At 52.4% G+C, this 15,251-nt stretch overlaps 5 protein-coding genes across 5 annotated transcripts; 3 read left to right on the top strand and 2 right to left on the bottom strand.

Moving 5' to 3' along the window:
- Positions 1-943: 943 nt before the first annotated feature.
- Positions 944-3,445, top strand: gta1 (glutaminase GtaA; the record flags this gene model as incomplete). The annotated part of the gene is made up of 8 exons (XM_040947075.1): positions 944-1,137; positions 1,219-1,511; positions 1,586-2,028; positions 2,086-2,669; positions 2,719-2,921; positions 2,982-3,125; positions 3,177-3,312; positions 3,367-3,445. The coding sequence occupies 8 exons, from the start codon at positions 944-946 to the stop codon at positions 3,443-3,445; spliced, it is 2,076 nt and encodes a 691-aa protein (XP_040798009.1).
- A 616-nt stretch (positions 3,446-4,061) lies between these two features.
- Positions 4,062-5,967, bottom strand: cps1 (Gly-Xaa carboxypeptidase; the record flags this gene model as incomplete). Its single annotated transcript, XM_040946530.1, has 3 exons — positions 4,062-4,123; positions 4,244-5,577; positions 5,633-5,967. The coding sequence occupies 3 exons, from the start codon at positions 5,965-5,967 to the stop codon at positions 4,062-4,064; spliced, it is 1,731 nt and encodes a 576-aa protein (XP_040798010.1).
- Positions 5,968-7,809: 1,842 nt separating this feature from the next.
- BO72DRAFT_338509 (WSC domain-containing protein) lies at positions 7,810-8,285 on the top strand (the record flags this gene model as incomplete). The annotated part of the gene is made up of 2 exons (XM_040940581.1): positions 7,810-8,044; positions 8,101-8,285. Coding segments are annotated over 2 exons (420 nt in total), but the record flags the coding sequence as incomplete, so codon positions are not given.
- A 1,346-nt stretch (positions 8,286-9,631) lies between these two features.
- BO72DRAFT_451115 (uncharacterized protein) lies at positions 9,632-10,306 on the top strand. The gene has a single exon (XM_040945410.1). It carries the CDS (start codon positions 9,758-9,760, stop codon positions 10,229-10,231), a length of 474 nt encoding a protein of 157 aa, XP_040798012.1. The 5' UTR covers positions 9,632-9,757; the 3' UTR covers positions 10,232-10,306.
- Positions 10,307-11,093: 787 nt separating this feature from the next.
- On the bottom strand, positions 11,094-15,149 carry BO72DRAFT_530534 (uncharacterized protein). Its single transcript, XM_040950302.1, has 4 exons — positions 14,646-15,149; positions 12,639-14,439; positions 11,482-12,588; positions 11,094-11,428 (listed from the first exon to the last, which is right to left on the bottom strand). The coding sequence occupies exons 1-4, from the start codon at positions 14,938-14,940 to the stop codon at positions 11,350-11,352; spliced, it is 3,282 nt and encodes a 1,093-aa protein (XP_040798013.1). The 5' UTR covers positions 14,941-15,149; the 3' UTR covers positions 11,094-11,349.
- Between the last annotated feature and the right edge of the window lie 102 nt (positions 15,150-15,251).

Below are 15,251 nucleotides of genomic sequence, written 5' to 3' on the forward strand. Positions count from 1 at the left end.
TCCGTTCGCTGGAGGGGGGGGGATTCCTTCTCTCCGCGTCCATCTCCAATGGTTTCTTGGGGATTCTACTTTCTACTCCACTGAAATGCACCTTATTCATTTCGCTCCAGTTCTTGCCCCCCCCTCTTCATCAAACGGACTGGCATCATGTGTGACCACTTTAATCTATTGTTTATTGTTTGTTTGAACTTATGATATTGTCACTCGTTCATGTTTCCATCTGCAGAAGGTAGTCACCTGCCCCCCAAAATGCTAAGAATTGGGCTTCAGTCTGACTGTCTCTCAGCACGACTATACTCGTTCGAGCCTCAGTCCCAAGACTCACCTGGACCGAATTTCAAGCATTCCTCCATACAGCTTGATCAGTCTATGCCGGAATTGCCGATTAGCGTCTGGCCTAAGGAGGTTCTGCAGCCCCAGTTCCGCATGAAAGAGAGCGGCCGAGACCAGATGCTTTAATTAAAGCTTGCATGGTAAGTTCTGGTCACATTCAGCCATGGCTTCCATGCCAGCGAGCGTCTCCATATTTGACACGGTGAAGAAAACTGTTCGGAGATTTGGATGTGCATGGGGTGGGGGGAGAAGCACCTCTCCTAGGGACTGTGAGGTCAGACGACGGCTGAAGACATTGCATCACGCATCTCTTGGTCTTTCGCTGAAACATGCTAGGTCAATTGAGATTGACGCAATATTCAGGACGTGTCTACGTTGAATCGCATCGTCCTTCAAATACCCCCTCCTTTTCCGCTTGGTATGCTGGCTTGATCCTGTGCTCAAACGTCCTTGACATTCCAGTTCAGCATTCCGGACTCCACATTCGCCATCATCGCTGCAAAATTTAATCTGTTTTGTCATTCCCTTTTTGCTGCGCGAAGAAACAGGCGCTTTTTACTTATAAGGGAGGGCCATGCTCCTAGTCTGAGTACCTGGTGGCTAAATCACAATGACGCGGTTCATATTAGGGTTACTGGTGACGGTGTTGGTCTCCTTCGCAGGGGCTACATCCGTATTCTCTCCTGCTCGACCCCCAGCATTACCTTTGGCAGTCAAGTCACCGTATCTGAGCACTTGGCTTGCTGCGGGGAGTGACGGAGGCAATGGAGGGTATTTGGCCGGGGAATGGCCAACGTTTTGGGCGTGAGTGCTACTTTACCCTGCACCGCTGTGCAATTCTCTACAATCAACGCGTGTAATTGACTGAGACTTGATGCGAAACAGTGGACAAATCAACGGCTGGGCTGGTATGGTTCGTGTCGATGGCACCACTTACACTTGGATGGGGTTGCCAGGAACTACCACAGTCAACCAGACTTCCTATGTTTACACGTCTACGAGAAGCATCTTTACCATGAATGTGGCAGACAAAGTGCAGATGAACATCACTTTCTTATCGCCCATTACGCCAAATGATCTGAAGAGACAATCGCTCATTTTCTCTTACGTGGATGTGGAAATTGAATCGCTTGACGGCACGTCTCATGACGTGCAAGTTTATGCAGATATCTCGGCCGGTAAGTAAATTTCAGAAGGGACAGTGTAGACTGGGTCTGGTGCGTTTGGTTTCGGGATAACTGACACGCTGTAGAATGGACTTCTGGAGATCGCACTGCCACTGCAACATGGGACTACGAAACCACCAGCAACAATGTCGCGTACCACAAGGTTAGCCGCCAAACCCAGCTTGCTTTCTCGGAGACGAGCGACCAAGCGGATTGGGGAGAGTGGTATTGGGCGACCGACGAGAACGAAAGCATGACCTATCAATCTGGTATAGATGTAGATGTCAGAGGGGCTTTCTCGGCAAATGGGACATTAGGAAACTCTCAGGATGCCAACTATCGCGCAATCTCGACTAATTGGCCGGTGTTCGCGTTTTCCCACGACTTGGGATCAGTTGACTCTTCAGTTGGAGTATTGTTCTCCATTGGACTGGCTCAAACCGATGCAATGCAGTATAATGGGACTGATAAGGGTTACGCACCTCTGCCATCGCTATGGACAAGTTATTTCAGTGATGGTGTCGAAGCCGTAAGTCCTCGCTGAGCCATTGCGGATACTATCATACACTAACAATTCACCATTAAGCTGGACTTTTTCCATAATGACTACGGAACCTCTTCGTCTCTCTCCACAGAGCTAGATGACAAGATTGCGGCCGACTCTCTAGCAGCAGCTGGTCAGGACTATCTTACAATCACTTCGCTCACTGTCCGGCAAGCATTTGGTGCAACACAATTGTGTGGAACAATCGCAGATCCTTATCTTTTCATGAAGGAGATCTCTTCCGACGGGAACATCAACACTGTTGATGTCATATTCCCAGCACATCCGATATTCCTATACACCAACCCAGAGCTTCTTGACCTCCTACTGAAGCCCCTTTATGAGTTTCAGGAATCTGGGAAGTATCCCAACTCTTATGCAATGCATGATATCGGAAGTAATTATCCCAATGCTACTGGCCATGCAGATGGTAAGGATGAGGCGATGCCACTGGAAGAGTGCGGAAACATGGTTATCATGTCTCTGGCATACGCTCAAAGGGCCGGCAATACGTCCTACCTTCAAGCGCATTACGACATGCTGAATGTATGGACAAGCTATCTGATCGAAGATGCGCTGTACCCGTCCAACCAGATTTCCACTGACGACTTCGCTGGAAGTCTAGCGTGCGTTTTCCGTGACTCGTTTGCAAACAAATGCTGATTCATTCTATAGCAACCAGACAAACTTGGCTTTGAAAGGAATCATTGGCATTGAGGCGATGGCCACCATTAGCAAGCAAACCGCTCACTCTTCTGATGCTTCGAACTATACAACAATCTCCCATCGATATATCCGGCAGTGGGAGAAGATTGGCATTGCACACAATGCACACCCTGCCCATACAACGTTGTCATATGGCGCAAACAACTCCCATGGTGCGTGGGGTCGGATTTTCACTCTTATATAATTGAGTTACTGACAATCCGAACTAATAGGTCTCTTGTACAACCTTTACGCCGACCGCGAGCTGGGACTGAACTTGGTACCCAAGTCAGTATACGAAATGCAAAGCGCATTCTACCCGACGGTGCAAAATACGTATGGAGTACCGTTGGACACGCGACACACATATACCAAGGGTGAGGCAACTCGAATATCATATGTTGATATCCTTCTAAAGCATCATACAGGTGACTGGGAGCTGTTCGCTGCCGCCGTCGCGTCCACCAGCACGAGGGACATGTTCATCCAGCTTCTTGCGAACTGGATCAATGTTACTCCAACCAATCGAGCGCTTACGGATCTCTATGATACCACCACTGGGAAGTAAGCATCCAGCACTCTCTGTCTTTTCAGAACCATTCCGGCTAACATTTGTAGCTATCCATCGATCACCTTCATCGCCCGACCCGTTGTGGGCGGCGCCTTCGCCCTCCTACTCCTCAATCTAGGCAATTGAATTACTTTAATATATACCCATCTATTCTTGGTCTGCGCAACTGACCTGTTCTGCTCAAAGCCTTCTTTGGTTCCCTGGAGCGGACCAACCTGTTTTGTTCATTCGTTCAGATGTGCCGGTCACTCGCTATGCATTTATCTTTGGAACCGCTTTATTGCTACCAGACCGTTGTGTGTATCTTTAGGCCAAGTCTATGTTTTCGATTGTCAGCCTGGTGGTGCATTCGGAGGCTATGACACGCAGAGTATATACGTTCCCTCGCCTGGGCTGTTGCAGGGCTGCAAATATTACTTGGTGATCGCATGTGCTTGGATTCTATCTGGTTGTTGTCTGATACGAGAATTAGTCATCTTGGCTGTAGAGAAGCCGACTTTCATCGCCCGATCCTTGGATAATCCATGGTGTAGTCATAATGCATTGCAAGCGTTGGATGGACGTGTCAATGACCCCGGCTAGAGGGACACTGTCGTCTACCATCACCCAAGCTTTTCTTTCCTGTGATACTGACATAGCCTTACTGGACTAATTCCGAGCCATTTTACGGAGCCGAAACCAGGGTCTAGCATATACTATTTTCCTCGCGCTAGCACGGGGGTACCTGTCTCTTGCTTCACCATCACAATTCAAGCGAGACCTCATCCGGACTACCTTCCCAAGCATCAAAAGAACGAATGAGATCTGTATGATGGTAATCAACGTGTTAGCTTGTCATTTCATATATGCGAATTAGACACCAAGAGGTCTGACGGTTTACGTCGAGGGGGAGAAGGGATGAAACAACAACGTCCAAGGGCATACCATAGTACAACATGATGGCCTCCAAATGGGCGTCGATGCCCACGCGCTCGTCGACGGTGTGGATATTGACGGCCCGGCCGGCGCGGGAGGGACTCCACCGGTAGATGTTCCGGGTGAGGGGCCAGTAGAACCGGGTGTCGGTGTTGCCGGTCATGATGTCGCCGCTGACGACGACGGTCTTGCCCTGGAGGGCGGGGACGGACTCGAAGACGGCGCGGGTGACGCCGGAGAAGCGGGCCCAGACGGGGTCGGTGCGGAGGTCGGTCGGGCTGACGGGGGCCGGGTCGAGGGCGCCGCTGAGGGTGGTGAGGGTCAGGTGGTTGTTGAGGGAGGTGTCGACCTGGTTGTCGGCGGGGAACGCGGTCACGCTCAGGTTGTACTTGCGGGCGATCGGGCCGATGATGTCGACGGCGCGGCGCTGGATCTCCTGCGGGGTCTGGTGCAGGGCTACGCGGTAGTTGACCAGCGCGGAGATCTTCTCGGGGAGGGCGTTGGACTTGACGCCGCCCGCGACGAGGTCGGCCGCCTGCGAGGTCTGGAGGATGAAGCGGAACTTGTCGCCACGGGAGTCCGCCAGCTTCTCGGCCAGGGAGACGTGGTCCGAGGAGCGGAGAGCCGAGGCCAGCCATGGCTCGACCTGCGCGGGCGAGTGGCGCACCTGGCACTCAAGTTTCTGTCGGGATGGGTGCCGCTCGTCCAGCACGGGGATGAAGAGGTCCTGTCGCTCGAGCGAGAAGATGATCTCGGAGATGATGCCGATGCCCGTGTGAGGCGGGGGCACGGAGCTGTGGCCGCCGGGTACGGCGAGGGAGAGCACGATGTCGATGCTGCCCTTCTCGCCGACGCCGGGGAGCGCGTAGATGACTCCATCATCGTCGTCGCTGGCGCTCGCTAGCTTGCTGTTGTCGTTGTTGTCGCTGAAGGTTTCCAGACCCATGCCGCCTTCGTCGAGGATGAATTCGAAGCTATCGGGACCGTACTTCTTCTGCAGGAAATCCGAGATATTCCCGGCGCCGAGGAAGCCATGGGACTCTTCGTCGAAGCCAAAGGCAAAGAGAACGCTGCGTGTGGGCTGCCAGTCTTGGGACAGCAGGTCCTCCACGGCCGACAGAAGACCGATCAGGACGTTCTTGCAGTCGCTGGCACCACGGCCCCAGAGCCATTCGCCGTCGAAGTGACCGGCAAATGGAGGGTAGGTCCAGTCGGCAGCGTCGTTGATTGGCACGACATCCTGGTGAGCCAGGAAGAGGATCGGCTTGAGGCTGTCGTCGGTGCCATTGAGGGTGTAGACTAGTCCCAGGCGGTTTACGTGATCTACACGAGCGTGGGAGTGGCTGCGGCGAACGGTTGTTAGGAGACACTGGTGGGCGGAGGTGAATCCCCACTTACAGGAGAGGAAACAGCGTTTGCAAGAGCTCGTGGAAGTCAAGGAATGGAGCAAATTTCTCATCGTAGGGGTCTTTCATGTAATCATCAATCGCGGTTGGGACTTGAACTGCTCGCGACAGACGGTCGACCTGTCGTGACTTCACCGCATCGTCGGTAACAAACTTGACCGATGAGAAGAAGCCGTCATCCGGGGCTTCGATTTTAGGTGCCAATGGGCAAAGATCGCTACTTTCGCCGGAGGACCAGGAATTGAGGAGCTGTTGCGCCGAAGGAACGCTGAGAGACGCAACGGAAGGGGCTAGCAGCCCTACAATGACAGGTAGTAGCTGATACATGGGCACTGGTTCGGATACAGGAGAGCAGCACTCGCAGGGAAGAAGAACAATTCCCTTTTCAGGGATTATGGATCCATTATAAATGAGGGGAAGTAGCTTAAGCCACAACGCAATGGATTGAGTTATCTTATCTCCGGGTTGCGCAATCAAGGCGTCGATGGCAGCCCCCTCATTGTATCTGCCGGCGCGATAAGTCGGCTATCGGCTAAGGCGGATTTGGCCGCGCCAGGATTGCCTGAGAGGGCAAGTCTTTCCAGAGACTAGGAAGCATTTCATGCAAAGCGATAGCAACCGAAGGTTTGGTTGCATTCGAAAGCATATTATGAGTGGCGGTGAGGTACTTTAGAGCCACTATTCCTGCGGGGTAGAATCTTGAAATCGGCGATAAGGAGGACTGCCAGTCTCACGCATCGCAGGAAGCAGATTGCTAGTCATTGTCTCTTGTTGATTTGCCAAAACAACCACTTTGAGGTTAGCTCTGATGAACTTTTGCTGCAGGTTGAGTGGATAGTGGGATCAGCTGCTGTTTCAGTTGACTCCGTGCTTAGTGAAGCAGGAGTTGCAGTTTGGTCTTATTGGTCTGCAAACCAGACCAAAGCCATCTACTGACAGCATGAAGGGCAGCAGCGATGGCTTTTTTAACTTTCGATGATGACGATGGAAGCCGAGGCTAAAATGTCAGTGCATCATTGTGGCGCTGTCAAGCTTGTGAGGATCGACAGGAGTAGCACAACATTAGAATCTGCATGAGCAACAGCCAGCCTTGACGGAGAAAAAAGGGTTGATTGCATGGTGTGGGTAGGTTGTGATGATGAGTGTTGAATGATATGCCGATTGACGAAGGAAGGTTGGTAAGTCGTAACTGGAACTTGAAGTCAGAGAAAGATGCCCAGACAGGAAGGACGTAAAGGACGATAGTGGTCTCGTGACTTGGCCGTCCTCCTTTCTTTTTCTCCTTCTTCTCCCCGGGGGCCTTCCACCCTACGGATACTTACGGACACTTACTTCTTTATCTCACTTGAAACTTTTTGGTCCTTTGAATCCTTGATGTTTTCCTGCCCAACGACTCATCTAACATGCTTCAGCTTAAGCTTCCATGGAACCGACATTCTGTCGCGTTGATCATTGAGTGATGAAACGGGGATCAGGAACATCTCCATTTTGTGCCATTCTGGTCAGCTAATAAGAATCCACTCTGGGATCCATCATGGGTTCGCCTCCCCACAAATCCAACCAACTGACAATCGCTAGTCATCGCGTGGTGGTCTCAGAAACCAATAGCGCGTTGATCCCTACATCACTCGTTCAAACCTTTCTGAGAGGAGTCAGAGGACAAATGCTGAAACACCAGCCTTAGCTGGCTCAACACAGCAAGGGATCGTCCGAAACGCTGCCGGCGCGGAGCCGACGATCGCTTAACGAACCATTATGGAATCCGGACAGAAGAGAGGCGCTCTTACGCGCGATCATCAGATCGGCATTTCTGCTGGGTTTCAACCGCCGATTTTTGCATGCTGCCCCAAGGGGTTGGTTCGCCATGGGAAAGTGTGTATCGTCGGTTGGTTCGTCTCCATCCGCTGGTATATTAAAGATGGATCATATTTAGGTTGGCTCCGCCCATGAAAATTGGAACCTTTCCTGTCATCCATATCATTCTTTTGCCATCTGTTTCTTCTTTCTGTCTCCTGTCAAGCGCATATCCACTCTTTGATTCAGAGTTTTCTTCCCAAATCGCATACACGTTCTTTACCCAGCCTTCGTTCAGATTCTACACCATCAACCGACAAAATGATTCGGACGAGCATCCGCAACCTCGCGATCCTGTCTCTCGCCTCCCTCTCGTCTGCCTCTTCTTTTGTGGGCTGCTATAGTGAACCCGGCGAGCTAGTTCTCGCGGGATCCTATCAATTCCAGTCCATCGGATACTGCCAACAAACATGCGACAAGCGCAATCAGACTGTATACGCTCTGCACGACGGGAATAAATGCTACTGCGGCGATGCATTGCCATCTTCTGAATCTGAGGTGCCAGCTGCACGATGCAACACGCCTTGTGCTGGGTTCCCCTCTGATACTTGTATGTCTCCTCCAGTTTATCTATCACTTGCACAACAGCTAATCATGTCCACACAGGCGGCGGCTCTGACACCTGGAGTGTCAGCTCCGATTCCATCAACGTCAAACGCGATGATGCCGGCTCTGTCATCGTGACCGCACCGGACACGCCGGACTCTGCGGCAAATATCCAAGTCAACCCCACCTTGGTCGAGACTGGCATTGCGCTCGCCAGCAGTGTCGTCAGTGACGCGGGAGGCAGCGCTAAGACATCTATTCCCAGCGTCATCTTGACTGCCCCAACCATGACTGCTGCGCAGCAACAGCAGCAGGTGGGCTCGGCAACCGCTACTGCCGCGTCGATCGTGATTGTTGCGTCGAATACTCCATCTTCTTCGGCCGCTGTTGCATCGTCAAGCGCATCTGCAAGCCCCTCGGCCAGCGTAGGCGCTGCTGCTGTCTTGGACGCGGGTGCAGGGCACGGGTCGCTGGTCGGTGGCTTGCTGGTTTCGATACTTGCAACCTTGCTTCATTAGATACATTTCGCATGGTCGGCAGACGGATGGCAGATGGTACTCACTTCAGTGTATAGCTTTTACAATACCCTTGCTTGACATCCGAGAAGAACCGCAGGTCGGTTCGCATGTACTTACTATCGCTACCAGGGGGTCATTGCGATGCTCACTGCAGTCGCCCATGTAATTAACAGAAAATATATAAAAATAGGAAAATACAAAAATAGAAGCTGGAGGGGAAGGATCCTTCCATAATCATATGCTCGCTCGGTCAAGGTGAGCGACCGTCAAATGCTAGCATCACTAATCTGAAAGCAAGTTCTATTAATTTGATCAACAAGAGGTAAGCTAGTATGAGTACTACCTGGTGAGAATGCGCATCATGGACCCGAGGAAAGCCACTGATTACAAATATGGTGGCTAAGTTGGTAGATTTGGCAGGAGGGTTAATAGTGCATTCAGCCCGAAGTATAGTGGGGGTACGCATCGATGGAGCATTAATGCGGTCACACCACTGCATCTATTCATAAGTCCTAACTATAGTACTATGTACCTGATGCCGATGCAACCTACTAATCAAGCATCAGCAATCGGGACCCTTCCCCACCAGAACCAAGAATCAGACAATGTCAAGTTTCCTCACGCCGCACGGAAAACCAAGCTTCGCCATGGAACGGTAGCAATTTGTAGTAAACCTCCGCGACGAAGCCGCCTGGCCCCCCTCGGCCTCCCCCAAACATGACCAATAAAGCGAGCCAAGATACGAGGACACAGTGGAGTAGACCGATTTCAGGGCAGACTTGACCGCTGAAAATAGAAAAATCAGGCGTCCCAGACAGCCGGATTCCCGCTCCATCCGGTGGGAAGAATAATCCACCAGGGTCTTGTCTGGTGGTGTGGAGGCTGAAGGACGGACCCTATAGTTACTTGTACTATACCAAACGTAACATACTCTGATATCGACAGCAGTATAAGAACCATGCTCTGCTCTAGCTCAAGGACAGCAACACAATCCCCCAAAACATCTGCACACACAGCACAGCACAGCACAGCACACTCCACTCCCCCAACATCCATCCAGCAACAAAACAAACCCAACACGAAAATGTCGTGCAACCTCCTCACCAACCCCTCCTTCGAAACCGGCACCCTATCACCGTGGTTCACCACTGTCCCCAACGTGAACATCGCCACCATCACGAACGCGACCGCCGCCTACGATGGGAATTATTACCTGTAGGTCTGCCCTTTTCCACCTGCCCCCTGCCTCCCTACCCTCCATCCCTATCACATGTACCTACTGCACAGCACTAAAGCCGAGAGGGACCAGCGACCTCAAAACGGACTACGGCAACCGCGGGCACTCGATCGCGCAGACGGTGAGGGGCCTCCAGCGCGGCACGGTGTACGACTTCCGGGCGCAGATCCAGATCCCGGGCGCCTCGTCGGGGGTGGAGTACTGTTTCGTGGACGCGTATATCGGCGGGAACGCGACGACGGGGCTCATTGTGTCGCAGCTGCTGGAGCCCTCGGGGGAGGGGTGGACGACGGTGCGGGGGTCGTATCAGCGGCGGGGGCGGCGGGCGGAGGATGTGTTGACGGTGACGGGGTCGTGTACGTCGCCGGGCAGTTCGTATGTGTGGGATGTGTTGGTGGATGAGGTGGTTTTGGAGGCGGTGGGGGGGTGTGTTTGATTGAGATGGTGATGGTGTCACTGGTTGTTGGGTCGTCGGGGTGGGTTGTGGGTGGTGGTGATGGGCTGGGCTTGGGGTTTGGGGAGGGAGGGATGAGGGTGTACTGTACTGGGGATTTAGTTGAGGGTATGTTCTGCATGTTTGGATGTTTGGACATAGGATTTGATGCGATGGATTATAACTATCTGCTGCTGCAGTGGTGCAATGGACTAGTTATGCGAGAGAGTTACGGAGAGAAGGATCATGCCAATTGGGAAGGAATACAAAGGAGCTGAGCCCTGAGCCTCCTTGAGATGATTGCACGGTGCAGACATAGGAACTCAAGGCCTGCCAGGTATAACTTAATCGGTACTGCACAGTCTGCATGCAGACACAACAAAATACCAAACCCACCCCTCCTCCCCAAAACAACCCCAATCCCACCCTCGAGCGAGTCCAATTCTAACCCTTATCTCAACACCCGAACCACTACCCCCAATATCAACCCCATACAAACAAAGACACACAATTGGAAACACCCCTATGCCAAATACTGACCTGTACACTCACGGCATATTGCCGAGCCTACAGCACGGGATGTGATCTACTCGGACAGGGGGGGCCTTTGGATCGGAGGCAAAAGGATGTCAGTAGCCGTCGGTAGGCAGAGCCACCGGAGTGACCACCTCGATGGAGGGCACTACCTCAGAGGACTACTTCATCCACCTACGACCACAGCCTCAGCGGCGAGATCGAATGACACCAACGCCGCAACTTGCGTTTCTGACTGGCGTGGTACGTTGGTCCCCATCAGTATTGTCCTCACAATATGCTCCCTGCTGTGTGAAAACTACTACAGTAGTCATAGATTAGAAGACATATTGGTATGCGCGCTACCATATAAGGCCCGAAAGAAGATTAGGAAGACATAGTCTCCAATAACCAAAAGGCTAGTCGCATTCCGACCTTGACCAACCCTATTGAATTGCGCACCGCAGTAACAAGACCCGAGAAGAATGGAGACATCGAAAGGATACTAGGAATAAATCATAAATCATGATCCACACGGCCAGATGACTGCACAAGCCACTCCAATGGCCGCAACATCTCAACGGCTCAATGTGATTCAAGCCAAAGTCCTACGGCTGCTTTCTTTGATCAAAAATTGATGCACTGGCGGTGACGCCCTCCCAGCCAGGGGGAAGTGGTATACCATTCCTGTGCGCCATTAGCCCATAAACATTAACAAGCGACTCAGTGGCTTCGCGTACTTTATGTGGTAATTCTTGATATTCCGTGCTCTGTCTTTGACCTGCCCCTCATCTTTGTCAGTAAACCTTTTTTCACCTGGCTGCAGAGGCTCGATTGCGTCATGTTTTCTGATTTTTTTCCAGTCGAAATGGGTGCCCCTTAGACAGTCCTGTCCATGCTCATCAATAAGCCTCTTTAGTCGTTTTGATTGCCCAGGCTCCCAGCGCACCGTAGGCCGCCGACCTGGTTTATTTTTCTGCGTGGAAGGGGCCGAGGCGGATGGTGGATGTGGTGAAACCGATTGAGCGGATCGAGTCGACCGTCTAAGTGGACTAGAGTGTATCTCTTGAGCACGATTGCTCGAGCGCTCCGTCGCATTTTCTGTTTGATTTTCTCGACGGGCACGTTTGCTGCGTGGCTGGATCGGCTTTCTGGCTCGTTGGCGCTCTACGGATACCTCGCGGTCGTCGTGCTCGAACTCAGCATCGCTTTCAGGAATCTCATCGGGTTCTCGCCCACGCTTGCGGGATGTCTCGTTGCGCCGACGCTCGACGCTTCGAGGATCCAGTCCCTGACTAATAGGGGACACACGTGCGGCATTAGTCTGTCGGTCAATAAACATGACACGTGAGTCGCGAGGCGCAGCCCCAGACCGTGGGATTTCTTCGTGAGACACGTTTGATACCTGACTGACATCATTATTCGTGTCTTTTCCTTGACCGTGCCTAGATTGCTGCAATGCCTCCTCTCGAAGGGACGATGGACGGGAGCTGCGAACAAACGAGGGACTATGAGACCTCTCCAACTGAGACTCCCCATGCTCACCAATGTCTAGTTGGCCATCGGTCACCTCGATTTCGACCTCGTCTTGAACAAATGTAGACGTCATATCGGGCGATGCTGGGATTTCGGACGGTTCCTCAGGGGCCGGTTCCCGTGTGTTTGCCCTCGGGCGCTCTACCTGGCGATTTTCAGAGCTTTTTTCTGAGGTGAACTGCTGCCTCGCGGAACGGTTTGTTGGCTGGAGAGGCTCCGTCTGCCGGGGAGTTCCGGGATTTTTGGGTGCAGCGCTGAGCTGCAGTTCTCGTTGCCGCAATCGATCCATGGCGGTTGCATTCAGAAACACTCTTCAGGACGTTAGAACAAGGACAACACAAACAGCAGAAGGAAGACTCACGGCTTGGATTTGAGGGACTTCCTCCGTTCTCCATCGACCGACGGAGGCTTCTTGAATGAGTTTGGCGGAATGTTGTTGCTAGCCCGGGTCGTTTCGACAGTATCACTGACACTTTTCTCCGGTCTAGTAGTGACAGGCGCGGGCTCTGCGCGTGTCGAAGACCTAGCAGGTTCAGCAGGGTTTGGGGTAGCTCTTTCCGGCGCTCTGGCTTGCTGTTCAACGCGCAGCGTATCGGAGCCATTCACACCTTCAGCCTGCTCCATACTTCCAGACCGTGGTGTAGGCAGCTCCGGCTGCAATTGTCTCTGAACCTCTGGGCTCACGAGAGTCCGACTAAGATCGTGCTCGACAGGAGATCCAGTAGTCCTCTGCAGGGATCTTGCAGACGGTCTAACAGGAGATTCTAACTGCATTGATCTGCGGGCCTCGGGACTTGCGGACTCCCCCGACTCCCAATGAGGATTTCTGCCCACCGGTTGAGTTTCGGGTATAGTATGGTACTCATTCCTAAGGCTGGAAGGAGTGGCACTATAGCGCGTACTTCGTGCCGAGACCACACTGCCAGGGATATTTCGCGAGCCATTTCGAGCCAGTGAGGGCGTAACAACAGCATATCTCGATGTCGTGGCAGTCCCTGGAATAGACTGCGTCGGATGCCGGGCAGTTGACGGCGTTCCGGAGTTTCGCATCCTAGGGGTCGAAGAAAATGTGCTGCCCAGACTATAGCGCGTCTTAGGTCTGGCAAAGAACGCCTTTTTAACATCCTTATAAGTTTGTAATGGTCGTCGCATATCGGCATTGATCTCGTCGGTCCGTTTACAGACCCATTGGGCAGCGCGTAGGACGAACTTCCGCCATCCGTAGTTTTTCTTGAGCCCCTCAATGTCGATGATGTCTTCCACCAAGCAAAGAGCCTCCATTTCCTGGTAGCGATACGCCACCTCAGCTGCAAGCCCTGGTGGGATTTCTCCGTTAGGACCCCTCAGCGCCTCAGTTTCGAAGCCTCGGAGAACTAAACCCTCTTCATTCGCCAGCTCAATGCAGAAGCCCTCTTCCAGCACTCTGGAAGGCTCAAAATCCGGATCATTTTGATACTTCTCCTCCAGCTGCATGATCGTGTACTGGGTACGCAGTTCTAGAGCGAGATCAAAGGTCTCCTTTTCCAACAGACTATCACCCGCAGATCTTCTCTGGCCCGCTGGTACGAGCCTGGTTGTGAAAGGCAAAGGAAATATGCTGTCAAGAATCCGGATCGCCTGCTTTAGAGATGAAGTTGATTCGGGTTCGCACAGAAGTACCTCGAGCACAAACCGCGCACAATTAGCTTTTTGCAAGGCTGGGGCTGGATCCCACTGGCCCTCAAGCTCATGGAGCTTCTCAGCCACTGTTGCCGATGATTTGAAAATGTCATCAACCAGCTCGACGTCAATGTACGGCTGACTTCCGAAGTACCTAGCTTCCTCTCTGAGGTTGGACGTCTGTCGAGCCAGCCGCCAGCTTTCCAAACTTTGGGGATCATTCAGCTTCTGAAGCAATTTGGTAAACTCGAGCAATTCGAAAGGGCTGGGCACCGAGAACTCGAGCATATCCTCGGCCGCATCCCATAACTTGGGGAAAGCCTCAATCATCTTTCCCGGGTCAAGGTCCAAGTCCGGCTCCGAGGGTAAGATAGTGGTCCCGGAGATATTGATCTCATCATCTGGTGTTTCAGGGATGACCTGATTCTGAGTTTCAGGTCGCGAAGCCATCGGCTTCAGAGGCGACGACTTTTGAGGGGATTCCTCGACGACAACAGCAAGGGCTGACAAAGCGAAAAGACAGTGAGCTTAAGGGTCACACAGGAGGGTCGGGACAGGCCCAAGGCAGAACAAAGGAGAACCGGCATGAATACGACAAACAAAGACAACCGACCATCCCACACAAACAACAACAACAACCACCACACACCCTCCACATTGATATACAGAGTAAGGTGAAGAGAAATGGAAAAAAAAGCCATTCACTCACCGGTTGCATGCCCCTTCTTGCCTGAGGTAGCCGCAACATCATCATCATCATTATCCAAATGATGATCAGCGTCGTCCTCATCATCAAGTAGCGGTCGACGACGATGCCCCAGCTCCCGACTCTGACTCCTGGTCACTCTCCGGGTCACGGGACTTGTTGTTTTCCTGAGAACTTGACCAAAAGCACCGGAACTCAAGCCATGTCCATTCAACCCTTCCTTCATCAGCGGCAGGGATGAAGAATATAATGGGGTGGAAGGTGGTCCTTCCACCTGGCGCGACCGCGACCGCGCCATAGATATCGAACCCAAAACAATGACCACAACACACAGTGAGAAGAACCCCTAGTAAACAGGAAGGCGGTCAGGCGGGACGGGAAGATGTAAGTGGTATTCCCTACTAAATCGCGAAGGAAGTAGAAAACTGAGATGCAACAAGAGTGTTTCCCACCAGCACTGATGGTTGTTGTTGTGATGAAGAGAAGTGGTCGATGGCTGGAGCGGAGAAATGGAAAGAACTGGATTGTGCCAAACGCTTAGGGGACAGACTTGGGGTAAGCGGTTGCACTAAGTAGGGTATGAGCTTATGTAAGTGGCTTACGTCAGCG

This window comes from Aspergillus fijiensis (assembly GCF_003184825.1).
Source record: "Aspergillus fijiensis CBS 313.89 unplaced genomic scaffold BO72scaffold_53, whole genome shotgun sequence".
NCBI lineage: Eukaryota > Fungi > Ascomycota > Eurotiomycetes > Eurotiales > Aspergillaceae > Aspergillus > Aspergillus fijiensis.

Coding starts and splice junctions, on each gene's coding strand:
- BO72DRAFT_530534 (XM_040950302.1), bottom strand. CDS start 14,940: ATGGCGCGGTCGCGGTCGCGCCAGGTGGAAGGACCACCTTCCACCCCA. Junction 14,440..14,645: donor CAAGAAGGGGCATGCAACCG/GTGAGTGAATGG, acceptor TCGCTTTGTCAG/CCCTTGCTGTTGTCGTCGAG. Junction 12,589..12,638: donor AAGTCCCTCAAATCCAAGCC/GTGAGTCTTCCT, acceptor AACGTCCTGAAG/AGTGTTTCTGAATGCAACCG.
- BO72DRAFT_451115 (XM_040945410.1), top strand. CDS start 9,758: ATGGGAATTATTACCTGTAGGTCTGCCCTTTTCCACCTGCCCCCTGCC.